This window comes from Girardinichthys multiradiatus, chromosome 10, assembly GCF_021462225.1.
Source record: "Girardinichthys multiradiatus isolate DD_20200921_A chromosome 10, DD_fGirMul_XY1, whole genome shotgun sequence".
Lineage (NCBI taxonomy): Eukaryota > Metazoa > Chordata > Actinopteri > Cyprinodontiformes > Goodeidae > Girardinichthys > Girardinichthys multiradiatus.
This window is the reverse complement of record NC_061803.1, coordinates 3,628,750-3,655,970: the sequence shown is the minus strand read 5'-3', so window position 1 is coordinate 3,655,970 and position 27,221 is coordinate 3,628,750. Positions and strand designations below refer to the sequence as shown.

General features: G+C 40.7%; 1 protein-coding gene across 3 annotated transcripts in view; it reads left to right on the top strand.

Annotated features, from left to right (window-relative positions):
* The first annotated feature begins 1,479 nt into the window (after nucleotides 1–1,479).
* The window catches only part of LOC124875292 (ankyrin repeat and fibronectin type-III domain-containing protein 1), a 204,827-nt gene continuing 179,085 nt past the window's right edge, over nucleotides 1,480–27,221 (top strand). Inside the window, exons 1-3 of one of the 3 annotated variants that reach the window (XM_047377354.1) lie at nucleotides 1,480–1,829; nucleotides 1,950–2,137; nucleotides 6,922–7,019. In XM_047377354.1, coding sequence (XP_047233310.1) covers nucleotides 7,003–7,019 — 17 coding nt within the window. In that variant the 5' untranslated portion in view covers nucleotides 1,480–1,829; nucleotides 1,950–2,137; nucleotides 6,922–7,002. Of the gene's footprint in view, nucleotides 1,830–1,898; nucleotides 2,138–6,921; nucleotides 7,020–27,221 lie in introns of all 3 variants that reach the window. The other 2 variants (XM_047377353.1, XM_047377355.1) reach the window with 2 other exon arrangements.

Genomic DNA, 27,221 nt, shown 5'->3' with positions numbered 1-27,221 from the left:
CTTCATCTCCATAAAGCTTTTCAGCAGATGGAAGCATGAAGTGCTCCAAAATCTCCTGATAGCTAGCTGCATTGACCCTGCCCTTGATAAAACACAGTGGACCAACACCAGCAGCTGACACGGCATCCCAGACCATCACTGACTGTGGGTACTTGACACTGGACTTCTGGCATTTTGGCATTTCCTTCTCCCCAGTCTTCCTCCAGACTCTGGCACCTTGATTTCTGAATGACATGCAGAATTTGCTTTCATCCGAAAAAAAGTACTTTGGACCACTGAGCAACAGTCCAGTGCTGCTTCTCTGCAGCCCAGGTCAGGCGCTTCTGCCGCTGTTTCTGGTTCAAAAGTGGCTTGACCTGGGGAATGCAGCACCTGTAGCCCATTTCCTGCACACGCCTGTGCACGGTGGCTCTGGATGTTTCTACTCCAGACTCAGTCCACTGCTTCCGCAGGTCCCCCAAGGTCTGGAATCGGCCCTTCTCCACAATCTTCCTCAGGGTCCGGTCGCCTCTTCTCGTTGTGCAGCGTTTTCTGCCACACGTTTTCCTTCCCACAGACTTCCCACTGAGGTGCCTTGATACAGCACTCTGGGAACAGCCTATTTGTTCAGAAATGTCTTTCTGTGTCTTACCCTCTTGCTTGAGGGTGTCAATAGTGGCCTTCTGGACAGCAGTCAGGTCGGCAGTCTTACCCATGATTGGGGTTTTGAGTGATGAACCAGGCTGGGAGTTTTAAAGGCCTCAGGAATCTTTTGCAGGTGTTTAGAGTTAACTCGTTGATTCAGATGATTAGGTTCATAGCTCGTTTAGAGACCCTTTTAATGATATGCTAATTTTGTGAGATAGGAATTTTGGGTTTTCATGAGCTGTATGCCAAAATCATCCGTATTAAGACAATAAAAGACCTGAAATATTTCAGTTAGTGTGCAATGAATCTAAAATATATGAATGTTACATTTTCATCATGATATTATGGAAAATAATGAACTTTATCACAATATGCTAATATTTTGAGAAGGACCTGTATATGGTAGGAGTGAGTGATTTCAGGATTGGGCTCAATGTGATTGATAAATGCAACAATTTCTTTTTAAAGTTACTTTTTCCTCTATCAAACTCCTTAAAACTGTTTATATATCTTCATTTTAGATGTTCTTGTTTACCTAATGTTTTGATGTGTAAAAATAAGAACACCTTTGAGAAGGAACAGCGCCCCCTACACTCAAGGTTTCAGAATTAGGTCCCTGGCGATTTTTTTTTTTTTCTTTTAAAAATTTTACTAAATGCAAATGTGTTGCTACTCTTATCTAAGAAGAGAAATGGTTTGTATATGATTATAATTAAATAACAACTTGTTTTATTTCTTTTAAATGAAAATCAAATCAACACGTCGTTTTTACGTCCTGGTATCTGCTATAAAAATCTACTTACCAGAACCTGCATGGACTCCAGATGTTTCAGTTTTAGGAGATTATAGATGTATGCTAGAGACTGGGGAACTAACCATGCTCTTCTCATTTAATGTAGAGAAGCTGCCACTTGTTAGATCATAGTGATTTATCTTTAGTGTTGAATAAGGCGGAGCAAAGCAAAGCATCTCCTGGCAGAAGCAGGAGCAGGAGAGGAGAGTCTGGGCGGAGGAAGTTCTCCCACGGCTGGACGCTGGTGGTTTCACACATGGTTTAAGACTCGCAGCGTCTCTACGGGATAGCTACACTAAAGTAGAGGAAAAAAACTTTTTATTATCGCCGGGCTGCAGGAAATAAAGCTAAAAGAGACATTGGCGGAAACCCAGCCCTGGAAAAACGCGTAAAGACAAAGTTCGTTAAGGTAAGAGAATGAATGCGGCTTTGCACACTTCTTGCTTCTGGACCTGACACTTCTCTCGCGTTTTCTCAGATAACTTGCTGAGAGTCTGAACTTTTCAGAAAACGCTTCAACTCTCTCCAGGCCAACACACTTCACTCAACTCCTGCCTGGAGTATTGTTTTCAAAGGCCACCGTCGGTGCGTGCTCACTGTTGTCATGACAATGCTCTGGAAACCCAGCGCGAGGCACGTTGCGGGACACAAAAGGCACCAGCTGCGGGTTTGAGCTTTGCTGGAAAACTTTGTGTGTTGGGGAAAACATCCCGAAAGGTAACAGAAACATTTAAGCGAAGTAAAGGTTGTTGTCTGAGAGTTGTCTCAGAGAAGGACTTCTCAGCTTGTGTCACTGAAAGGATCAGAGGGATATGTGAAAACTGTTGGGCTAAGGTGTGTCCTGTGTTTATATGAGACCAATTGTGACCCTGCTACTCAGGAAAGGGATGCTTTTAGTCGGCTCTTTGCTGTTTTATGGCCAGCGCACATGTGGAAATGACTGACTTCCACAATAGTGGAGAATGAGCAACACAATTGTCTAAGGGGAAAAGGAAAAAGATGTGTGTGTGTGTGTACAGCATTTATACGAGGAGCACAAAAAGTATTAGGTTGTGTGTGTAGAAGTTGGGAAGATTGGGTCAGGGTCACTCTAGTCCTTGAGGACTTGTGTCTTGCAACTTTTGGATGTTTCCTTGGTCCAACACGCCTGAATCAAATGTATGGCTCATTACCAGGCCTGTGCAGAACTTGGCTGCATTTGATTCAAGTGTGTTGGACCAAGGAAATGTCCAAATGTTGCAGGACACTGTCCCTCGAGGACTGGAGTTGCCCACTCTTACTTTACAGGGTCATTCAAGCCTTTTAGTTCACTAGTCTAGATTTGTAAAACCACATAGCAGACACACAGAGACAGGGCTAATCAGGAGCTACGCGGGCATGAATGAAGGTAATGACAAGCAGTATAAGCTGACGCCTGCAGTGACTCACTTTGATACCTGTTTACAGGAAGTTTTCATAACTCCAGGTGGTAAGGTATGACACAGTCATGGATCAGTGCCATACTTACTATGGTGTGCAGCGTTGGCAAATGATTCAAACATCACTATCCATTATTATCGTTCCTACCGCCCAAACCAGTAGTACTTAAAGCTGAAACCAGTGCACTGTAGTTTATATATACTTAAAGTAAAAGTATTATTGAGGTTTTCCAAAATACTGACACAAACCTCGGTGGAAGGCAAAGGATACATGCATGTCTAAATGTTTTTTGCTAAAGAAAAAGCTAAAGAGTGTGGCCTTTAGTTTCATCTATGTTTAATTTAATCTCAGTATAAATTGTTTTCACAAAACAAAAATTTCAAACTCAATGCTGCAACTAAGAAAAACACAATACCATTTTCATTACTGTGGCATCCTTTTTTGAAGCCACTGCTTCTTTCTAATAAAGATCAGAACAGTATAATATTGGAATTAAAGTATGACATTATTGACATTGTTTTAATGGTGTCACTTTCCTGTAAAATAGAACAATAGACAACAGTACATTCATGGAAGTATGTACTTTGCATTTAGTTGTGCAATTAATTTGGAAAACTGATATTTTTACCGTATAAAACTTGTTCGGATTCGGTTTTTCAGTATTATAGCATCAAATTTTCTTTGGTGATCAACTACAGTCAGCGCGGTAGGTTGCAACAGGGTCAAACATCAGAACTTTAGTCTTCGCCAGAGTTGTATTGGTAGCGACCGCTCTGTTTCAGAGGTGGCATCTGAGAGGGAGGTTTCTGTGCTCAGAGGTTTGTAAGAAGACATTAGAGAACAAACGGCATCATGAAGACCAAGGAACCGGCAGACGGGTCAGGGAGAACGTTTTAAAGCATTGTTGGGTTCTAAAACAATATCCCAAGCTTTGAAAATCTCATAGAGAACATTTATTAGAGAAGCAGCCAGAAGGCCCATGGTAACTCTGGAAGAGCTGCAGAGATCCACTGCTCAGGTGAGAGAATCTGTAGACAGGACAATGATGGTTATCCACAAATCTAGGCTTTGCAGAAGAGTTGCGAGGAGAAAGCCACAAAGAAAGTCGCAAGAATTCTCTTTTGCAGTAAAGTCATGTAAGAGAAACATCAAACATGTGAAAGAAGACTTGGGTGAAGGTTCATCTGTGGAAAATCTGTGGGGTGAGGTGAGGAGAACAGTCCATTCCAAAGGACCCTGGACAACCTAGGAGGAACTGTGTGAAGATTGGTCAGATATTACAGGTGAAGACTGAATGCTTTCTGTCTCAACCTTTAAAGGGAGAAATGCAGCAGAATATCTAAATGATGCAAACTACCCTTGCATTCCTTGTTCTATCCTTAATATTTAAAAAACTAATTTGGTTCTCATTCATTATAGAGTAAAACATAATGCATAGCAGCATAGTTCTGGCGCTGTGCTGATTATTTGTCTTTCCTAGGATCTATGGCTGTCTACCCCCTCTGCCTGTGGGTTGGGGCATGCAGCTGCATCTCCCCAGCCTGACTTGCACCCGCAGGGGCTGGAAGCACTCTGAATAAGACACATAAAATATACACACACACACCTATACACTCATCCTCTCTCTCATGTACATGGGACAACATGAACAAACATACATCAAAGATACATCTTTTTCTTATGCATGTTTGATGGGACAGGCAGGCAGCGGCGGGCCACTGCTCCAGGTTACCGTGCAGATTATTATGCATGGCTAGGAGGGGGGAAAGGCACTAAATGTGGATGGATGGTGAATGGAAAAAATGTGGATATGGTACGGATATAGGAAAAGACAAATTAAACAAGAGGAATGTGTTCTTGTCTGTTTTGGATAATTTTTATGTTCCACATTAAAATAATGTTTGGGTTTAGGAGTAGGGCATAAACCAGGTGCTTTTAGTTGCACTAATTATACAGTATAATCATGTAAAAGTAGTTTCTAGCTTCACTATAGGAGTAAATGTCACAGCCATATGCTGCAGGTATAAACCTGGATCTAAACAAGGAATTTGATGCTGCTGATCAAGTATTACTGAGGAAATTCAACAAGGTGTGGCACAAAAGGGGGTGCTAAAAGTGTGTATTCAAATAAATGTTTTAGATCCTTTGAAAATGTATATATCTTTCTTTTTAAGAGGTCAACAAACCCTAAAAAGAATGTTTAAGTTGTCTGAATCAGAGAATTATTTCAGTCCTTAAATGAAAGCCAAATGAAAAATCAAACGAGGTTAACACAGGTCATGCCATTTAGATGCCACTTTTATAAAATCAGTCAGGATTAACGGTAGGTAACTGTAGGAACATGTCAGGCTAGTTTATTTGCATTTATTGACCTTGCAGCTAAATGCTCAACTCACTGTTAGCATCCGCTGCCATTGCTTCTCCTGAGTTTTATGCCAGGACGGCTACACTCATCAGCTTTGACAGGAGCAGGTCTTAGCATAAGGAGGTACGCACATCCCCGGTTTACCTTTGGTTTACCTTCCAAAATACACATTCAACACATAGGATCAAGGGAGTCGAGTCGGTTCATCTCATCAGTGGGTTTTCCTGCTTGCCAGATGTTCAGCCTAATTACCATGCTGGCTTGAGGGAGAGAGAGTTATTAACACCCAAACACATTTTATCCAGGTGCTGCAGTTCTGCAGAATTACCTCACATTAACATGGATCGTATGAGTTGAGTTCCTGCTGTATTTGTTTCCTCGGGTAAGAAATGGGTCAGTATAGAGAGGCTGTGAGTTCTGATGGAGAAATTTTTCTGAATGGTTGAAAGGGTTCAGTATCCCGGAAAGAAGTTTTCATCCATACCACTGGAAATGTGGAAAGAGCTTTGACATAAATGACTAACACAATCTCACACTGAAAAGTGTTCAAGCTTTAATTTAAGTGCATTTTCTTTTTCGGTCGAGGGGGAAAAAAAGGTCCGGCACACTTATTGGCACCCTACCAACTCCTACAAAATAAATACGATTCTTTCTTTCATTTATACACTTTCAAAATTTATAAGAGGGACTGGAAACTTTTGACGAGGGATTTATACCTTCCTGTTCTCGCAGGATAAATATGACAGAAGAGAAACAGAATTATGTTTCTCTTAAGCACCCTTCAAAATGGGAAGACCAAGAAAACATGTCATTCAAATAAGACAGATGTGCTATGCTGAAATGAGGCCGATACGCTCATTTTTTTATGAGCGTATCGGCCCTTTGACTGACATCTGGGCCAGGTGCATGGTGTTGGATCTGTGATGTTATCTTTCAAAGGCGCCGGGTAACTTGTTAGAGTGCATGACATCGTGAACCCGGCCTTTTTGCATAGAAATCTGCTTGTGCAATGAAAGATGAATTTGTTCTAAAGCTTTTGTCACGTATTTATCAGAGGTTCTAAGAGGTGTGGATAGTGCTTTCTTTTGTCCCTTTGTTGTAATTCTTCACATTTTTTCTTATTGTACAGGGACAGTTGGTCTAATGAAATAACGTCAACATGAGGTTCTTTTTTATTTTAAAAATAGCAATTACCCAGTTTTTCAACACAAATAAAGACAAGAACCAACAAGAAATTATTGGCCTCATTGTTTAGGATAGCTTTAATTGGATGCTTAATGATGAAAAGAGTTTTAGATTACTGAATGTCCCTAGTTTTCTACCTGTTCTTCTCCTTTTGCTTCACACGTTTTAAGTTAAGGAACTGGATACTATTTAGTATTGTGAACACAGATGGGATGAAATGCAATGAAACCAAGCCAACTGTTGTTATGCCACAATCATAAATCACAAACTGTGGGGACATCTTTGAAACTCAACACCTCAGGATCTGAGGGTGCTTCAGAGGCCCTCAGAGAGGCTGAGAGCAGCTGACAGAGTTCGGACAAAAGACAGAGGCATGAGCAATTGTATGACATGTATTTCCAGAAAGTGTAAATTTCAAACTGTAAATGATTCCGATGACTGAACAACATTTTGTCCAATTTCATCAGTTGCTTCTGTTTTCAGTGATTTACAAGGACAAAGTATTGGATGACATGTGCATGTTTGTTTCCAGGCAAAAGAGAAGAGGGATAGTTTACAGAAGCAAGATCACCGACACAAACCTGGGGAGCCGCCGGAGCCCCGTGGTGCTGGAATGGACCAACTCATAGAGTAAGAGAGGCTTATTTAGCGGCTGGTTTGTGCACTTTGTGGACATTCTTTATTGTGTTTCCTAAATGAACTTCCTGTCTCTATTCTGAAGCTTCCTGGAATGTTGTTGCCCACGCTCCAGCTGTACGCATGGCATTAGGAGTGGACGGACATGTAGTTATAGAGTGACTACGAATAACGACCTCACTATGTCTTTTATTAACTGATACATTTAAATTACAGAACATAGGTTAATTTGACCTAATCTTAATTTGACCTAATTCTGTCATTAAAGCCATGTTCCATTTATAATCTGATGTTGAAATTTCCAAGGTATGTTTCAGATAAAACATTTGCATCACTGGCAATCTCCCACTGAAGCCCTTTTAACTCTGAATTAGGACTGCCCTTTGGTATCCGGTATTTTCGCCACAGTGTGAAGACAATAATAACACCACTGCGCTGTTAGCATTCACCAACAAGGTTTTCCCATGTTACTTTCCTGGGCATTTTACGCTAGTTATGAGTGGCTATTAATTAGCAATGATCAAATTGAAGTTAACGTGTACAACTTGGAGGCGTGTGCACGTCTCCATAGCTAGGAACTGTTATCCAATGTGTGGCATGGTATCTTTTGGCATATAAAGAATGGATTCATTGTTCCAACTGGTTTGTGAGGTACATCAGCAGAAATCTGAGCATAATCATTCACAAAAGTAGTGTTGCAATAATATGTAGCACTGCCATAGCCTTGGTATGAGGCTTGTTTGATTTATTTAACTTGGATGTGTGCATTCCCATCTTTACTTTCTCTTAGGGAACATGTTATAGTTGGCCCGGTTACTGCACATAACGATCAGACCTTACATGTTTTTTAACTTGCAATTGGAACTTGGCTAGCAAAACAGCAATCTGACTTCAGAAGTAATCATAGTGAAAGACGCAACGTGCCCATTTTGGCAAAGAGAAGAAAGAACACGACATGTAATCAAGACGGTGCCTTTTAGCATTTCTATGCCATTGACCATGATGGCTAAAAATGTATCTAACCCCACATACCTCTCAAGCTACTTGCTTTTCTTCCAACACACAGTAACTTTCTAGTAGTATACAGTAAAGTATGTGTGACTGTGCATCTAAGTGTGTGTGAATCACCTACGATCCTTGGCATTTTATTACTCGCATCTTTCACCAGAGTGGAAGCAGCATGTATAATTCATACCTGTGACTATGCCTAAAAAAAGGATTCGTGCCTACACGCTTTCCCTCCTACTTGCTACACCCCAAACCTGTCAAGTGAAAATATTCATCCAAAGTACATCATAACCGGGCCCCCGTCATGCATCGTATTGACCGTGACACATCGGTGATGGGTGAATCATCCTTCCTGGCTCCTCTTTCAACGTGACTAGCTTTCCCTTAATGATTAGGTGACGTCACAGACCTCTTGCTGCTCTGTGCCAAACTGTAGAGTGGCAGAGAGGGGCTCCTGACTTGGGCAACTTTGCTCTTCTCTGGGACCCATGACTCATTGATGAGTCATTGCAGCAGGGAAAGGAGATTTAAAAATGCATCCCTGTGTGTGTAGGTAGGTACACACATGCATTTACACTTAGTGTTGGTCAACAAACTGCTGACGTTTCCTTATAGTGTGTGGGCAAACTCAAAAAGTTATGTCTGTGTAAGTGTTTTTGCAGCTACCTAACCCTCCTCACACACACACATTAATTGTATGTGTCAGAATGAATTCAAATGAATTTTTTTTTTAAATGAACTTCATGAAACAGCAACAGTAATTGCCAGTCATTAGGTTCATTCCAATTACTGTTGATGCAATCCTGTCAGAGCCAAGCCTAATGATGGGGGTAGTTTATTTTAGTGCACGCTAAATCAGATTGAGCCAATAGAGGGTGACACAACCATTATATTTACCTTAATGAATTGGATTCATACAGTAAGTTGTTTGTTTGACTGGTTGTGCCTTTTTATTGATTTTTATGCAGACCGCCACAGCAGCAGTTGTCATTTTTTCTTCTTCTTTTGCTTGTAAACATCCAGGAGATACATTTTCTCTGCTATGTTTTCAAACTTGCATAAAGTGCATTAGTAATATTTTTTTCCTACAAGAACGTTGTTGAGATGATACAGCTGAACTATACGGTTTAACTCTCAACATACACTGCCACAGACTGTTACTTACCCCAATTTACTGGCATGTTGGACTTTACCCTGACATGAGGTTTTCTGGGTTTAGGTGTTTTGCTTGTGTTTAAGTTCCATTAAATAAATAGTTTTCTAAGTTGGCGTAGAGATGAGAGACATTTAAGCTGTTGGTCATTTTGTTCTGTTGATAAGGGAGTAAATATAATGAATTATATGTGACTGACTGACCTGGTTGGTATTTGACCAGAGACATTTACTGTGTAGAAAATAAATGTATCGAGCCAGATATAGATTTATTTTTTTAACGTTGTCATATACTTCTATCAGTTTAAGGCTGAGAATTTGGCTAAAAGAGAAATTTGTTCCAACTTTACAAGAAAAGACATTTGATGTATACCTCCATTAATACCAAGAATTAATCATCCATGCAATATCTGCGTACACGATCTATCAAAATCATAAAAGTTAACTAACTGCAAAATGCTGATATTTCCAGGTGTGATGCATTTATGCATGAGATCTGTTTGGATGAGTGGATTGGCCCTCATATTCCTACATGTCAGCACTCAATTTCTTGATGGCTTTTGATTTTTGTTTACCTCTAGCCATATTTAATAATGTGATGCACATAATACTGTGCAACCCTAATTTTTGCTTGGTTTTTTGTACCAGGATTGTATTTGGTTTACTGTGTTTGATGTTCAGGACAAGCTAACTCTGGCTAACACCTGATGTAATTAAGTTGATTTGTGCAGACCTTTAATTGGTTATTGTTTTGAACATCACCATTACATGGTTAACTTAATAACTGCAGCAACATTTGCTAGATGTGCTGTGCCGTGTTCTCATTAGTTTGCTTTAATACACTGCTCACCTGAGTCTTAAGATTGGGGAATAAATCAAAAGTATTCACAATTAGTGCTGATGGATCATATACAGGTTAGAAGTAGAGCTTCAAATTCCAAAAAGAAGATTACAAATTTTTGTCAGCTGATCACATGTTTAGGACAATACCCTTGCAAGTTGCAATTGAAGCAAAACTCTGTTTTTTATTTTATTTTCTGTCAGGCAATTGTATTCTCATGACCCCCTGATGGCAAAAGCAAAAAGGCTTTCTGGCCTTTAACAAAAGCTGCAAACTCTGTCCACCAAACGGAAGTGCTCCAGACCACTAGGGGGAGTCGACCACCAGGTCAAATCGGACCAGACCCTTAGTAAAGACATTACCAGGATACCCAGATGACACTTGGAGGAAAGAAAGAAAATGTGCGTTTTCCTTTACGTCTTTTTTAAACGATGGTCATAATATTTTACCAAATCAAAGAACAGCAGCATATTGCGTGATCGATTCCCCCTAGTGGTCTGGCGCACTTCTGTTTTGTGGAGGGAGTTTGCAGCTTTTCTTAACATGCTGTATTTGCTATTTGCAGCATTTTTTCTTTGCATTTGTCTTATTGGTTATTTGCTTCTCTATCTTCTGTGATTGCAGCATTTTTCTTTTTTTCTGTTGCAAGAGCCTTTCTTTTTTTTCCACACTTTAAGGTCTGTTTTGGATTTTTTGGGGCTATGCTGTTAAAAATTTGAACAGCTTATGAACCACCTGAGCATCAATGCCATTTTTAATAAATTGCCCACACATTTTTTTTTCTGTTGATTCTAGTCCTTTTTTGCGTTTTGAAGCTCAACTTTCAGCCTAGTTAAAATCCAGCAGTTTAAATATATTAATACTTGTAAATTGTACCCCAAAATTAAGGCTTTGATCAAGAATGAATTACCCTCCGTTTTGCTTCTCATTTGACAGACAAATAACACATGAAGCAGAGGTTCACTTCCTTGATGCTGTGTTTGTGGTCTTTGATATTTTTGTAGTGCTAGCATTACTGTACCTCTATATTGACGGTGTTTAACAACCAAGTCAACCCAACATATTTGCACACATACGATCATTGTATGCTGCTGACTTTAGCTAAAAGTGGTTGAACCTCGCTGTCAGTGTATCTGTAAAATGCTTGCAGGTTTCTGCTGCATTTTCTGTAAAAACCTTAATGTCTCAAATAAGCAAAAAGTAAGGGTGTATTCACACCAGGAAAGTCCTTTGGTCCGCTTGTTTGGTCCGGACCAAAACCGAACTTTATTTTTTTCATTTGCTGCCGTTTGTTTTCACATTGTACTTTTTGCAAGTGAACTATTACTTGTAAACAAAGCCACGTGGGTGACGATCATTGTTCCTATTGGACAGAAATGACGGGGGCGGGAGAGAGCACAGACCCGGAAATTTAGGAAAACAACTGTAGACGTGCTGCGTGCAGCACCTCTGTTCTGCATATTTGTGCGGTTATTAAAGCTGTAATATTATTGTGAGGCTGAAGAGCAGCTCATTCAACACAGACTTTGAGACGTTCCATTTATAATTTTGCAACCCCGTTGGAGAATGCGTGCTGAACGCCGACGTTCTCTACGTGCCTTGTCCCACAACAAGCCAGTAGCGTTGCTAAGCAACACACAGCTTATCAGGTATGACTACCTTACAACACACACCTTTGCTACCAGCTACGGTGGCTTTTTAGGTCCAAAGAGACGTACGCTTTTTGTAGTTGGTTCGGATCGGGTTCGGTTTGTATTCAGAGTCCGTTTGGAAGCGGACCGGGACCACCTCAAAAAGTGGGTCTCGGTCCGGTTGTTTGGTCCGGACCAGGGTTCACTTGAGTGTATTCACACCTGCACAAAAGGTCCGGACCAAGGGTGGAAACGAACTCTGGTCCGTTTAAAGTGGACTAAAAGTGGCAAGGTGAATACACCCTTAAATTCCTCAGGTAGACAAGGGATAAAACAAGCAAATGTTTGTAGTCATAGTGTTTTTAAATGTGACCGTGAAAAGAAATCCGGGTCAAACCAGGCCAATCAGAACTGTTTTGCATTCTAACGATGCTACATAGCCCAGTGCCTGAAAAGGTTCATGCAATAAAAATGCATCTTAAATTGTTGAATGCATCTCGATTTAAGTATGAAGCTCCTCTAAAATGTGATTACAATAAGACATACATAAATAATTAAAGGTCTCGAATGATGGACAATTAATCTGGACCCAGCACTGCAGTAACTCTTTTGGTAACTCCTTACTGATAAAGGCGTGAGTGTAAGAGGTGGATGGTATGAAAATAAAAAAATATTCTCCATAAAACCATTACATACTGTGGATATGCCATCCAAGAGGGAGATATGGCAGGAAAAGTGTTTTCTGTCTTACCATCTCAAATGGAAACATCTGAAGTTTGCCAGATCTTAACTGGAACCATGTGCTTTGGTCTGGTAACTCTAAGCCTGCATTCACACCTGGCCCGAACACGAGTCCTTAGTGATCACGAGTCCTGATAGTGTCCAGACCGCATGTTTACGAGGTTAAACCAAGTCCTCCCAGGGACACACTGAAAGACCACCTATTGACATGACATGACTCCCCTCCTAAGCTGCAGGACCTAATTGCTTTTAGTTAAAAATATAAATAATTAATCAGTAAAAAGCTGTTTCCAAAATCAGTGCCACCTAATTTGTGCTGATTGAACCTGCTACTGTCTCAATGTTTTAAAACCCAAAAGCTCTACATGTGGAATGGCCAGTCACTTCTATGCACCATAATGTGCCCATACTGATAAAGTTGTGCCGATGAATCGTCAGCTGCCAATAGCTGTGAAGAGGACTGTATTTAAATAAAAATAGAGAGAGAGATTTTAGGAGGGTTTGCCTGCAAAACTAAACTGTCAAAAACCCTGGCAAATATACCATAAAGCAAAAGCTTCTGTCTAGAGTTTAATGTACCAAGTGAAAGTGATGTGGGTAAGAAATTGGAGTTTTAGGGTGATTAGGATAATAAATAGGGGTGAAAGTTAAATGGTCATCACCAACCAAAGTAGGTCAGTAGAGTGGCTCCTGGCTGTGTTAGATAGGTAAGCAGATAGGAAATCTACATCTTGAGAGGCAGATTTATGTTTTTATGTCTTAATCATCACAGTGATGAACTGGGCAAATAATATTTGTTATTGCTGGAAGAGAAATAACCAACCTTATTTGGTCATTTGGAGCTGAGCTGTCAGGGCTGCACAAACAAGCCTCTGCTGATATTCTTGGCCTTGATGCCGCTGAAAATTACTTTTAAAGATGATTCATTGGAGGTTTAACTCTAAAGCCCTGCTTGTTTATTACATCCATCAGAGGTAAAAACATAAACCACCACCCTCTAGTCTTCTAAACACAAAGTAGATGCTGTATAAATATAATTTAAGCAGTTTGTTTTAAATAATAGAGAAAATGTATTCGGGTAGTGGTTCAGACGTCAGCACAGCAGGCTTGTTTTTGCCGTGATATTTATCATCTGTTCTATCTTGTTTGGCTTGAGCTCATCACTTCTGGGGTGAAGCCTGCTGCTGCATGCGTTTGGATTGAGAAGACAGATCGTTGCTTCGTCTTCTGCTGCGTCTTTAAGTTCTCATGCTTTCCTCTGTGAGTGACTGCATCTGCATGTCTGTGTTTACCAGGGCTGTACAGACACCTTAAACCTTAATTAAAAATATCACCTAGATTGAAAGGGTGATTAAATTCCTTTGATTTTAAAGAGTAAAACAACATTTAATCCAGCTGCTGCTAAAATAATGTAACATCTTGATTATTCCTTGCTAGGAAATCCGTACATCCTTGCAGGGGCGCTGGTGCAGAGCCACTTAGACTGTGCTGCCATTTCTTGTTACAGCACAAATTACACACTTAAAATAAATTAATATTAGGGTCCTTGTTAAATTACATCCAATTACGCCTCTTGATCCTAAGCCCTTTAATAAGATAACAGAGTCCTGGAATGTTATCCAAATATATTATGTTTTATTTTTATTTTGGCCATTTAACTTTTTCCTCTCTTTACTTGTATTATTGGTTTTATTATTTCTATTTTGTATGCCTTTGTTGGATTTCATGTATCAGCTGTTTTGTCTTCTGATCTGCGTATCCACAAGTGTAAGTAGTATCAGATGAGTCCAAGTGGCACTGATTATATTTTCTTGTTGTGACAACCTTTGGAGAAGCACTCGAGTCACATTATGTATTCCACTCGAACAAAAAACGGACGTCGAGCAGCAGCGGCGGCCTAATCATCTTTCAGATAACGAACACAATGAGGAACGTCACTCAACGCTGATCTGCCGCATAATGATTCGTGGAGGGTCAGTTGGACATGGACACAAACAGACACAGTGGTCAGTGTCCATCAAAACAGGGTGAGGAGGTTTGAGGATGCTCAAAAACAATGACAGCAGTGGATGAGTTTATTCGCTGCGTGAGCGTGACTCACTTAAATGAGACAAACTGAGAGACCAGGAAAAATAACAGATCCAATGTGTTTTAGGGAAAAAACGATTAGGGTTGCTGGAGGAACTGTTTTTGTCTTAATGGGGGAGTAAATTTGGCACAAAGCGGCTCCTGAATACAGAATCTTTTATAGAAAGAAGACAAAAGCCCTGGCAGGAAGTGTAACACAATATCTTGAGATACAATAATGAGAATATGAAGCTTGCTTAGTAGCAGGTTATTTGTGTTGGAATGTATTTTTACCCAAACTACATCTAAATCCACACTTTTTGCCTTGCAAAAGTATTCATAAACTTTAAATTTGTCCACATTATCTCATGTTACCTCCACAAAATAATGGATTTTATTATGATTATATGTGCAAAAAACGAAAAAGTGCATATCTCTGTAGTGCAACAAAAGCTGTACATAGTTTTATGCTTTATTTTATGCTTTAACTACCATTAAAGCTGCAAGTCATTTTGTGATTAACAGCTTTTTGCATCTAGACAATAAAATCTTCACCCATTCTTCTTTGCAAAATACCTCTGGCTTAGTCAGATCAGATAAAGAGCGTTATCAAATTGTTTAATCCTGGATGGCTTGTGAACTTTAAATTACTGGTGCCACAACTCTTGGCACCCCATGTTACTTTCTATTAAATTATGCAGCTAAGGCATTTTTTGCTTTATACCTTGCTTTAATTTTATTTTGAGTGTCTGAACTGCTAATTAGTTTTCCACAACTTCCTGTTTTCCTAAATATCATGTGACACAGAGGCCCATTTCCCTTAGCTGCTTTTCAAAAAGGGAAAGACAAGACAAGAGAACATATTTAAGTGGGGCGGATGTGTGTTCATCTTTCTGTTTTTTGATTTTCTGTATCATTGTAATGTTTCTCCTCATGTACAGCACCTTGAGTGCCTTATTGCTGAAAAGCGCTATATAAATAAACTTGACTTGACTTCTAAGTTACCAGAAACCAGCCGCTCACCTAAAGTTGCTCATATCTACAATCAGAGCAATAACAATACAGTAACATCACTTAACATATAAAAAAAAAAAATGTCCCAGTGTTGAAAATTAGTCCTCTGGGATTATTAAGTCTATTTCATCATAAACCATCTCATGATGTTTGCAGATTTCCTTTTCCTGGGCAACCATTAAATGCCCTGTTGATAAAATAGACAGACTTCGTTGTGCCTCGTGATTTAAATCATTTTCACTTAGTGATCTTTGTGTTTTACCACAGCTGAGCAGCTTTTATTGGCATTTAACAAACTACTGTACAACAGTGAAGTTGTAAACTGCAAAGCAATTAAGAAAATCATTAATACGTTTCCTAAAATAAATGAGATAAACGAAGATGTCTATAAAGGAGCATCAGCAGGATAATTTACCAGGATGACAACTGTACAGGCAGAAAAATAAATCTGTGTAACTCGGGTAGAGATTGATGTTCTGGCCCTTTTATAGACAACATGTTTGCATCTCTGTGTGTAAGTATGCATGTGTGTGTGTGTGTTGCTATTAGCTGCACTCTGATCCCTTTTTGCAGGAAATGTTGTGTGAAATGTGTGGTGTGGGTGTGTGTTTGCAAGCTCTTGTGCTAAAGAGTTCAGCCTATTGATCAGTCTCTCCTGTCTCCATCCTTTTCTGTCTGAATTCTCTTACCTCTTATCCGCTTCTGTCATGATTGGTGCTACCCTCTCCCTCCCACCACAGTCTACTGGTCTGAGATGCAGCGTGGTCCGACAGTACCGCCCAGCAGGCGCAGTAATATTTTGAGTCCAAGTCTCTGGGTAGAGCGAGTTGAGTGAGACGGACAGAGGACACAGAAGGGACAGAAATAGATGAAGTGCAAAGGGGGAGCGTACTGTAATATCCATGTCCGTTTCAGCCCAACCTCCTTCCATTTGGTAGCATCAAACAAACAGCTTTCTACCCATGCATTAGTTTTGTGAGTCAAGTATTTCTGCAGAATTATGGAGTTAAATAAAAAAAATATGCAAATCTTGCAAACACATTATTTTAACTGCTTAATAGCAAAGGTACTTTTATAGTCATTTAGAATATACAAGATACATTGCACATCGAAACAAAATGTTGCTGTGGGTCTCAGAAAAATAGATGTGGATAAGTAGATAAAGTACTAAATGAAACTGGTGAATAGATGGTTCTTGTTCATTAGACCATCGAAAATTAAATATTGTGGTTTTGTCCTAAAAGAGCAGATATTATGCTTAAATGTCAATGTTTTAATTTCAATTTTATGTGATCAGCCAAGACAGCGGAGTTCATGATTATGCATCAGAAGGAAAATTATACAAATAAACCAAAGATTATACATACCTCTGGTAGATTTAGGTGTAACATGATCTTTTAATTTGACCCACATATTTCCTTTGACGGGAAGTAATATTAACATTTTGGAGTGGTCCAGTCAGAGGCCCAACCGAAATCTAGTAGGGAATCTGTGCAGGGAGCTAATGATTAGGGTGATGACAAGGAGGTCTTCCATTCTCAAAGACTTGGAGATCATGATTGAATATAAATCCTCTAAATACCAGTGGAAACAAGCAAAAAGGGTTCCATCAATGTCATGCCGATAATGGCTTTTAAATTAAATATTAGGGAGAGTAGAAATTATTTTTAACATAGCATTTCTTTATAAAATGTAAATAAAAATGGAGGAATTCAAATGTTTTTCATTTCCAACCCATTTAAAAGTGTATTTTTATCTAGTTTTGCCATCTTTCAATGTTCAGAAGGCTTGAACAGAGCTATATATATATATATATATATATATACATTTAAAAGTCTGTAGATGGTAAGTGATTTATTGTTCGTCCTGTCCTAATGCAAGCGGCGGTTTTTTTATGTCTGCACCACCTGTGTAAAATCTCCCAGTCCATTAAATCAAACGCACCGATCTCCTTGGCAACCGCTCTGTTTTGGAGGTAAGCACGCATGCGCTGTCGTGTAGCGTATGTGAAATGTCTGGTTGTATGCGGTGTTTTCGAGCTGTACTGTGTTGTAATTCAGCAAAATAACATGAAACACAACTAGTTTCTCTCCCTTTGCTTTTAACTGGGCTATTTAGCAGCGAGCAGACAGACATTAAACGTAGCGGTGCTCGTTTTAAACGCTGGCCGTTCACTAAAAACCTCGAGCTCTGAGGGGAGAGAAGCAAAGCAAGAGCATTGAGGCTCCATCATAGCAGAACAGTTTAGAAACAAATTGGAACGAGGGGAAAATAACTATATTTATAAACAGATTAAATCGTGTTTTAGACTGTCTATTGGTAGCGGATCTGATCTTCTTTGTTTGCTCGTGAATTTTTGCAGCCATAACTGGTTCTGGATGACGGCTTCATAGCAGACAGCCGTTCTTCCCTCTTCCCGGTACACAGTACCGGCGCAGAATCTTTTAGTGGTACGCAGTACCGGACCGTACCGGCTCACATTCACCCCTGGTATTATTAATACTTTTGCAAAGCACTGAGTATATGTGTATAAGTACATATAACACATTAACATGGGAATCCAGATGTCCTGGGGAACTCTTTGTTTTAATTTAAGTAAATCTCTGTAGGCTTTTTCTTGGCAACATTAATTTCAAGAGAAAACTGAGAAAAGCAAAGAGAAATCAGGAATGAAGGCAAGCGGAAGGAATTATTACAAAAATGAACACAGTGACCATGGAGTAAACATCAAACCTCTGAAGGGAATTTAGACGCACAAGGAGGAAGGATTGAGCTTCAACTGCTGATAGCTTTTCTCTCTGTGTGGCTCCAAAATAGTTTTGGCAGATGAAAAATTCATTCACTGCATTTTACTTGACTTTCAGTTCGAGATCAAAATGAATGCTCGCTTTGATAACATCCATCGGGGAGCACAATATTTGGGTTGTGAGACATTTTTCACTAAACTGACATGAAGTTAAAATACATTGTATAAACATGAAGAAAATATTTATTAACATTTAATCTCACCCATCTTCATCTTTCCTTAACATGTTGGTTACAGCTTCCAATTTATTTGAACAATTCTGGTTTCAAAACAATTGTTTTAATTATTTGTGCAGATTAAAGTCCTTATCATGGGATGAGATTAGAGAAAGTGCAAGATGTGGAGCACAGATTTATGCAGCACCACCACTCTGCATGGTGCTGAGCACTGGTAATCAGCTGGCTGAAAGAAGGCTGCTCTACTTCTCCCTCACTTTCAAGAATGAGAAATTTTGCTGTTTGAAAATATCTCCTGTAATAAACAGACAATCTTAGAGTGGAAATTAGAGAAATGCCATCCATCACTTTTGTTGATGTGTTAGACTGTAAATCAGCAGGCTACATGTTGGTTACTCATGCATAATGTCCAACTAATTTACCAGCTTGTTATGCTTGTGTTACTGAGCAGGACAGCAAATAGACATATAGTAACATTAGGTATTTTTTTCTATATTTTTGCTTATGTCAATGTTTCAATTTCAATAAATGTTAAGCATAACATTACAATTTTCATCAGAATCAGTTGGCCCTGATGGATCTCTTTCAGTGAGCAGTGTGTGCACTGTACCTAATTGCTACTGGTCACCACTTTGTGGTGTTGACGATGTAACTGAAGGAAGCATGTTTAATATTAGAAAAATTCTGTATAAGTGAAATGTTGAAAATGAAGTGAAAAGGAGGCACAGAATTGTAAGAAGCTATTTAAATGAAAAAACTATTTACTACATGTCTAGACATCCCTGTAGTTAATCCATGCTTCCAGAGAGCAAGAGATAGCCAGACTTTCAGCAAGTGACAAACTTTCGTACATGAACATTGTTCTGTTGTATTGTTTTAAGCTTTCAAGCTGTGTCTGTCATGGAACATGCTGGATTTGGAAAATTTGGCAGCTTTTGGATATTTCATTGTTATGGTAAAGATCTACATTCTGTTGGGAATTTCAGTAATGCTATCTGTGCTAACAGAGTTGACTGATAATATATGTGTGTGTGATAATAAACTATATGCCTCAATATTCTCGTCGATTTTAAAAAAAATTAATTTTTCTCATGTCAACCCTCATTCTTTCTTCAAGTCAACTGGTGCTGAACTTGTTTTTAATTGTGACCTTAGATAGAATTGAGTAATTAGGCTCTGTTTAACTTGAACCTTTTTTGTGCTGATTATGGTAAAGTCACTTTTCAAATAAAATACAATTATCTTACATTATGTAACAACAAACACTGCAGAAGCACAACTCTTGGTGACGGAAATAATTCCCTCCAGTGGTTGGCAAGCGTTTTACGGTCAGCTTCAAAACGTTCTAATGATGGATGATTTCATGGTTTTAGTTGATCATCATAAATAGGCATAATTTTTGTTTTTTCTAACATTTTCTAAATTACAAAAAATCCAGTAATCAAACTTTTGACTGTAAAAATCAGTACTGTTGGACCATTTATTTGCTGAATATTGGGCCATTTGTACGTTGCTGGACGCCACTATGCATTGGCCATTTTGTACCCCAGGATAGTCTGCTACTACAAATCCCAGCAGGAAATGCGGCTGATAGGACGGGGGCGTCGCAGCTCTGATGTCACAGTGGGCTATATAACATACTCTGAGACCTTTCAGCTTTGCTTCCAAGTTGGATACTGGACCAGGATCTGGGGCGCAGCACTCTGGAGAAGAAATCCCACGTGGACTTTCATTCATTCTTCCATTGGCCAAAAAACTAAGTGAATTAAGCTTACAAGAATAAGAAGGCTTGTAAGTTTCAACTTTACCGATTGAAGACATGGATTTAACACGAAACCAAAAAAACCACGGAGGTTCCAAGGAGAAGACATTTTCACCCTTGTTTTTATGTTGAGTCAACTAGGGGACTAGGGGAGTGGTGGCCTAGTGGTTAGAACAGGAGGTTTGTGTTCCAGAGGGGACACAAGGGGCCAGGTTCATATCCCACAGATTACCACTCTGGCTCCTTGAGCAAGACCCTTAGCCCCAGAATGCTCCCCGGCGCCGCACAATGGCAGCCTACTGCTCCCTGTAAGGGATGGGTTAAATGCAGAGGACAAATTTCATTGTAATGTACATGTGCAATGACCAATAAACTCCTGAGTTTCCCACCTACCTCTCTGTTCCAAGGAAGACTACACCAAGTAAAGTCTTTTCATTTTTTTTATTTCTATTAAAATAGGTTGGGCAGGATAAAGTAGGATTTTAGGGCGATTTAGAATCACCACTTATAGTCTAATGTGTTCGAAGTGTATTTGCATGCCAAGTGTTATTGAATTTTGATGATCGCTGGACTCTGAAGCCGCCGGGCTTCGCAAGTTGTGTTTTACTGTGTGAACACCTGAGCGCATGTGTGCTGTAAAGCTGAGCTGCTATAATAACTTTATAGTGAAAATCAACCATTTTCTTTGTCTTCAACTTCATGTTTTATTGGTTGCCGCCAAAAGTTTTATAACTCTTTGTGTGCGCTGAGCTTGCAGCGTGGGGGGAAGTTTTACGACCCTTGACGCCTGGTGGGGGAAGTTACACTCAAAGCTTCGCTTAGCATAATATTCCTCTTGTATTTTGCCATAACTGTCATACCTGCTGGTTTGATTTCATCCACACTCGAGGCTGTTTTATTGTGTTTAGTTAGATAATTTTTCCCCTTTTGAGTAGAACTTTGCATGTTTGATTAGGTGAAGATTATTGAATCGGAAGAGCGAGTTGTATCAGGGCTGTTGATTTAATAAATATTCACGTAGATAAAGAGAAAGCATTTGTGTTTATTTTGTGCCAAAGTGATTTGTCAGTCAAAATAAGGTTAAAGTTCCCCACGTTTCGGCAGAAACGGTTGATTAAACAGTGACATCTAGTAATAGTTATCAACTATTACTGAGAATGTAATAATTGTAATTATCAAGGGCTTTGAGCCATAATTACAACACCAGAAGACATATCTGGTTTCGATTCATAAATGAAGATTTTTGGTTAAGAAATTAAGTTTCTCAAATTCTTATTTTAAATTATAATTCTTATAATCAATAATCATAATCCCAACAGTACTGACTAAAGAATAACTGTTCTTGTCTGCAGCCTGAATCCTTGATGCATTTTTTTCCAAGTAAAATGGCCTGCCCTTGTATAGCGCTTTTTCAAGTCCCCAAAACGCTTTACGACTACAATTAGTCATCCACACATTCATCCACAAATTCACACACTGACAGTGGTGAGCTACATTGTAGCCACAGCTGCCCTGGGGCAGACTGACAGGACTGAGGCACCACTGAGCCCTCTGACCACCATCAGCAGGCACGGAGGGTGAAGTGTCTTGTGGGGGTTCGAACCGGCAACCCATCAGTGACGGGATGAACCCACTGTCGCCACCGTTGCTCCTAAAATGTAAGGAATGAGGGTGGCACTTGGCGTAGCGATGGAGCGCATGACCCATATATGGAGGCCAACATCCTCGATGCAGCTGTCCCGGGTTCGTGTCCCGACCCCTGAGACCTATGCTGCAAGACTTCCCTCTCTCTCCACCCTACTTCCTGTCTGCAACTTTGAAAACACAACAAAAATAAAGGTCAATAGTGCTGCATTAAACAAATAGCCAGTCTATAAAAACTCATTGCTGTAATTAGTCTGGCAGCGCTTAGCAGCCTTCCCTACGGGAATCGGTTAGACTTCATCACTCAATAGAAGCATACACAGAACCAACGGTATTCACAGTGAAATGAACACTGCCTTTTTTTCAGTACAGCACAAGAATCACAAGAATATTCTTGTGGAATGATGAGAAGCACTCTCTCTCCCAGCATGCTGAGAATCAACATTGCCATGGTCTTTATGAGTCACGAGTTAAAGGCCCAGCAAGGCAGCCCTGGGATAATGCCTGTCTCTCTGTGCGCAGACGTTTCGGTGTGTTCCAGCTGTGACATTCGTTCTTCGGTCTGTTTTATCCCTGGGATGTCAGCTTAATTTCTTTCCTTTTCATCTCTCTCTGTGCCTCTTTGATCATAACAATCTGGTGTCACTGCTTATTCACAAACTGCAAGTACTTCACAGAGACTGTGCAGTAATTCGCACATCAAAAAAATGAATGCAGCACAGCAGCTTGTTTCAACCACTAATTCCAGTAACACCTGCTGTGGCAGTAAAAGTAGCAGTTACACCTATTAGGCAAATGCATTGAAAACACTTTAGCTCTATACAGAGACCTAAAGGTACCTTTGCTGTTTGTCCTTTTAATGTTTCCATCTAAGTGGCAATTAATATGGCTGCCAGACTTATGCTTTCTCGGCATCTATAGCAGTGCACTAAGAAGGTATGTGGTGCATCTACAGTACATGAATAAAAGTGAATTTATCTGAGTAAGTGAATCTTTTATTCAGGCAGAGATGCACCAACAAATAGGCTGGTGCCTAGCTTTAGTGTCTCAGGCAGGGACCACCTGGACAGAAACCCAGAATTCCAATCTTTTTCTGATCAGTGATGGCACCATACCAAGCAGTGCCAGGGTGTGCTAAGAACATAAATGCTTAGTGTGTATGCTGTTACTGAGTGAAGAAAACAAAAAGTTAAGTGTTTCCTGTACCAGTAAGTTGTTTAAAAATGAAGTCCGAGGAAGCACAGGTGTGTAAGAAGTTATTTAAAGTAAGCTTATTTCTTACAACATGTTGGGACGTGTCTGTGGCTCATTCCGGCTGTGAGAAAGCAAGATGGAGCAAGACTCGTACTCGTACTCGTATTTGTCGTCTTCCGCTTTATCCGGGACCGGGTCGCGGGGGCAGCAGACTCAGCAGAGACGCCCAGATGTCCCTCTCCCCAGACACCTCCTCCAGCTCCTCCAGGGGGAGCCCAAGGCGTTCCCAGGCCAGCCGAGAGACATAGTCCCTCCAGCGTGTCTTGGCCGTCCCCTGGGCCTCCTCCCGGTGGGACGTGGCTGGAACACCTCCCGAGGAAGGCGTCCAGGAGGCATCCGGTATAGATGCCCGAGCCACCTCAACTGACTCCTCTCAATGTGGAGAAGCAGTGGCTCTACTCCGAACCCATCCCGGATGGCCGAGCTCCTCACCCTATCTCTAAGGGAGTGCCCGGCCACCCTACGGAGGAAGCTCATTTCAGCCACTTGTATCAGGAATCTCGTTCTTTCGGTCATGACCCAAAGTTCGTGGCCATAGGTGAGGGTAGGATCGTAGACCGACCGGTAAATCGAGAGCTTTGCTTTTCGGCTCAGCTCTCTCTTCACCACAACGGACCGAGATAGCATCCCCATTACTGCTGCAGCCGTGCCGATCCGTCTGTCGATCTCCCGCTCCATTCTTCCCTCACTCGTGAACAAGACCCCAAGATACTTAAACTCTTGCACTTGAGGCAGGAACTCCCCTCCAATCTGAAGAGGACAAGCCACCCTTTTCCGGTCAAGAACCATGAGGAGCCGATCTTCATCCCAGCCGCTTCACACTCGGCTGCGAACCGCCCAACGCATGCTGTAGGTCTTGGCTAGAGGGGGCCAGCAGGACCACGTCATCTGCAAAAAGAAGAGACGAAATCCTCTGGTCCCCAAACCAGACCCCCTCCGGCCCTTGGCTGCACCTAGAAATCCTGTCCATAAAAGTTATGAATAGGACCGGTGACAAAGGTCAGCCCGAGTCCAACATGCACCGGGAACAGGTCCGACTTAGTGCCGGCAATGCGAACCAAACTCCTGCTCCGCTTGTACAGAGACCGGATGGCCCCTAGTAAAGGGCCCCCGATTCCATACTCCAGGAGCCCCCCCCACAGGGCATCATGAGGGACACAGTCGAATGCTTTCTCCAGGTCCACAAAACACATGTGGACCGGTTGGGCTAACTCCCATGAACCCTCGAGTACCCTGTAGAGGGTATAGAGCTGGTCCAGTGTTCCAAGGCCGGGACGAAAACCACACTGCTCCTCCTGAAGCCGGGGTTTGACTATCGGCCGGACTCTCCTCTCCAATACCCTGGCATAGGCCTTACCAGGGAGGCTGAGGAGTGTGATCCTCCTGTAGTTGGAACACACCCTCCGGTCACCCTTCTTATGTAGGGGGACCACCACCCCAGTCTGCCAATCCAGAGGCACTGTCCCCGTCCGCCACGCAATGTTGAAGAGGCGTGTCAACCATGACAGCCCCACAACATCCAAAGACTTGAGGTACTCAGGGCGGATCTCATCCACTTCTGAAGCCCTGCCACCGTGGAGCTTTTTAACCACCTCGGTGACTTCAGCCCGGGTGATGAAAGAGTCCAACCCTGAGTCCCCAGCCTCTGTTTCCACCAGGGAATGCGTGATGACAGGATTGAGAAGATCCTCGAAGTACTCCTTCCACCGCCCGATAATGTCCCCAGTCAAGGTCAGCAGCTCCCCACCCCCACTGTAAACAGTGTTGGCGAAGCACTGCTTCCCCCTCCTGAGGCACCGGACGGTTTGCCAGAATCACTTCGGGGCCAACTGGTAGTCCTTTTCCATGGCCTCACCGAACTCCTCCCAGGTCCGAGTTTTTTCCTCTGCCACCGCCTGGAGCAAGACTTTCAACAGATAATAGGAAGGCTGAATGTATTACATCCGTCTCTTATGGGGTAAGAACGCTGTCAAAAACAATGTGCATGTAAAGATGGAAATGTGTGCATATTACTCAATAGTTGTGCATAAGTAAAATCCAAAAGAGGTATTGCATATTTTCTCTATAAGAATACAAAATAAAACGTTACAGCTTCAAGAAATTACAAACACAAAGTTCAAGTTGTGATTTATTCTTTATGAATACAACATACTATAACAGTTTGTGAATACGATTTCTTTTCTATGAGAATACGAATTTACATCAGCGACTTGGTGTCACATGATCTCAGGCTCAGAATATAGTGGGTGGAGTTATACAATGATGTACAGCAGGTGGCAGTATGCACCTCTGAATTTGTTGCAAACCGCCAGCAGAAGAAGAGAAGAAGCAGCAGCACTAGCGCCAAATAAACGACCAAGAAACTATGGTACAAAGCCAGGTAATGTTAAAAAGTTTATATATGTCTTAATGTTGTTAATATATGCTCTTGGTCCGTTTATTTGACGCTACTGCTGCTGCTTCTTCTCTTCTTCTGCCTCTTTAGGATTTTACTTATGCACAACTATTGACTAATATGCACACATTTCCGTCTTTACATACACATTGTTTTTGACAGTGTTCTTACCACATAGTCTCTGCTTTGTTGTTTCAGAGCTCTAAACCTCTGTCTTTCATGGGAAATGCTAAACTTGTAAATGTTGGCAGCCTTCTGGGAAGTTTAGGTTTAAGGATCAGCATTGCAATATACTGCTGGGACTGCTGCTTTAGTCATGTAAGCTAATATAAGATGCTAAAATGTATACTCCGTGGCAATTTTGTGTTCATTTTAAAATATTATTAAAACCTTTTTTATATAACCTTTTTGTATTACATCTCTTGCTAATAGAAATGATTTTATACTGTTTTTTATTTGGTTGTTTGTTTCTTATTTGGCTTTTCATCCAAAGTTGGAAGTTATAGAAAAGCTAATCTCTGTTTTGAGAAAAGCACTGATATTAGCATTTCCAGGAAAACTTTCGCGGGACTTTAAACCTGTCAGTTTAGTAAATGGGACAGGTGAAGTTAACAACATAAATTATGGTCACTGATCTGTGACGGTGAATCTGCACTTGCAGCAGCATCACAAACTTCCCCCAACTCAGCAATATTATTTAAACCTCGGAACTGCAAATTTCTTTCTACTCCATGTAAAATGCATGCTGTGAAAAAAGTGCAGATTCAGCTTGTACAGTGTTTAAAAACAGCTCTAGCAAAACTCATATACATTCCAATATAAACCCAACAACAAAGATAATCAGGATTAATATATTCAGCTTCGTGGGAGGAAAAATGGAGATTTTTTCCTTCCTTCCTCACTCCAGAACAACTCGCACAATTTTCCTGTTTAAATGATGTCTATAAAAATACTGCAATTTAGAAAATTTCAGGTCTCAACACCTTGCCTTAAAAAGATAAAACCATTTAACTATCACCTACTGAGTTTGAACTTCTTTAAAGATTGACTAATTAAACATCTCTTCCAGGATTTTAAAACTATATAATTAGAAAGTTATTTTCAGAAATGAGAAGGTAAGAGGGACTGAGACAAAGTTGTGGAAACGGATGAAAATAGTCTCTTCTTCCAGTCCTCCCACTGAAGCATCCTGTTCTCTGTAGTGCTTTCCCACATAATCCACAGTGATTAGGCCGCTAATTTCTTCTTCTTCTTGGGTGATTCACCAAGGCTTTAGGATGTATTTTATATACTCGAGGTATATAGCATCACATTGGTTTGAGGAACAGGAATGGCTTTACTGGTTCACGCCTCTGTGTCAGTCAGTAAGCATCTAGTTCTCAGGTCTCATTGGGCCTTTGTGTTTCCGATAATTTAGAGTCTGACTCCTGAGGATCAGCTGAAAACAAAGCCTGAGTTTAAGCTCCTTCACTGAATGTGTCTGTCTGGTAGAGTTTCTGCAGCTTTAATAGTAAGACAACAGGACCAGATGAGGTAATACAGCAGTAGCACTGGTTGTGTTGGTGTTGTCGATGAGATTTTAAGACCGTCAGCCTGTTAAAGTATGCAACACTACTGAAAGCACAGATTTGCAGTGGAAAAGACTGGGAAGCTTTAGCACTGACTGAGACGAATCCATGACAGGGAAATAAAACCTGCTGCTTAG